Below are 866 nucleotides of genomic sequence, written 5' to 3'. Positions count from 1 at the left end.
CTATAAGAGTATTTTGTATATGTACCTGTTCCATAAATTTCAACTCCTGAGTGAAATACTCCCAATCCAATTGGTGTAGTATACTCATTTATCCAGTACTAAAAACATTAATACATTTATAAAAAAACATATATTAAAAAAAAATGAAAAAAACTATTTTTCTTACCATATCATAAACATTAAGGATTATTGGCTCTCTGGCCATGTTTGGCATTAATTCTTCGTTGTCCTGTGGATAACCCAGACAACTGGGGAAGGACAGATTGCAGCTAAGACCTGATGAAAACATCATAGAGATACTTGTACTTGAAGAGATGAACAGCAGCACTACCTATGTTCCAACGCACCTAATAAGCAAATACGAATGCTATATACTGGATCTACACTAAGCAAGTAGCCATGAATTACTACAAAATAAAAAAAAAAAGTTATGACATAGAACAACATTTTACATTTTATAGTTACTCACAACTCCTGAAATAGGCAACTGATTAACTTTACATCTGATTATTTTAATGATTCACATAATTGCACAAACCAAATAAAATTATAATAAAATGTATGTTGTTATGTCACATATTACACATTGGAAAAATATTTATTAATAATCTATAACTTCATGCTTTTTATATTAAAAACTTATGTTAGAATACAGAAAATATATAACAATAAATGCATTTCTCTAATAACAATGTTGCAACTTATAGAAACAAAACAATGAAGTAATTAACATTGCATTATTTAGTTTCTTATAGCTACTAAAAAAATAACAATGCCAAGGTCAAAATATAAACAAATGATACTATGAATTAAGATTATAAGGTTGAACTACTCTAGTAATACTAGCAAAATTATAGAATGCCAAA

General features: G+C 27.6%; 1 protein-coding gene across 2 annotated transcripts in view; it reads right to left on the bottom strand.

Moving 5' to 3' along the window:
- Nucleotides 1-312, bottom strand: part of LOC108577339 (desumoylating isopeptidase 2) — a 1,442-nt gene extending 1,130 nt beyond the window's left edge. For both annotated transcript variants that reach the window (XM_017940482.1, XM_017940483.1), the window contains exons 1-2: nucleotides 167-312; nucleotides 26-98 (exon numbers count right to left, since the gene is read on the bottom strand). In XM_017940482.1, coding sequence (XP_017795971.1) covers nucleotides 26-98; nucleotides 167-292 — 199 coding nt within the window. In that variant the 5' untranslated portion in view covers nucleotides 293-312. The remainder of the gene's footprint in view (nucleotides 1-25; nucleotides 99-166) is intronic.
- Nucleotides 313-866: the final 554 nt, after the last annotated feature.

This window comes from Habropoda laboriosa, unplaced genomic scaffold, assembly GCF_001263275.1.
Source record: "Habropoda laboriosa isolate 0110345459 unplaced genomic scaffold, ASM126327v1 scaffold697, whole genome shotgun sequence".
In the NCBI taxonomy this organism is placed as follows: Eukaryota; Metazoa; Arthropoda; class Insecta; order Hymenoptera; family Apidae; genus Habropoda; species Habropoda laboriosa.
The sequence above is the reverse complement of the archived record's forward strand: the minus strand, read 5'-3'. Positions and strand labels throughout refer to the sequence as shown.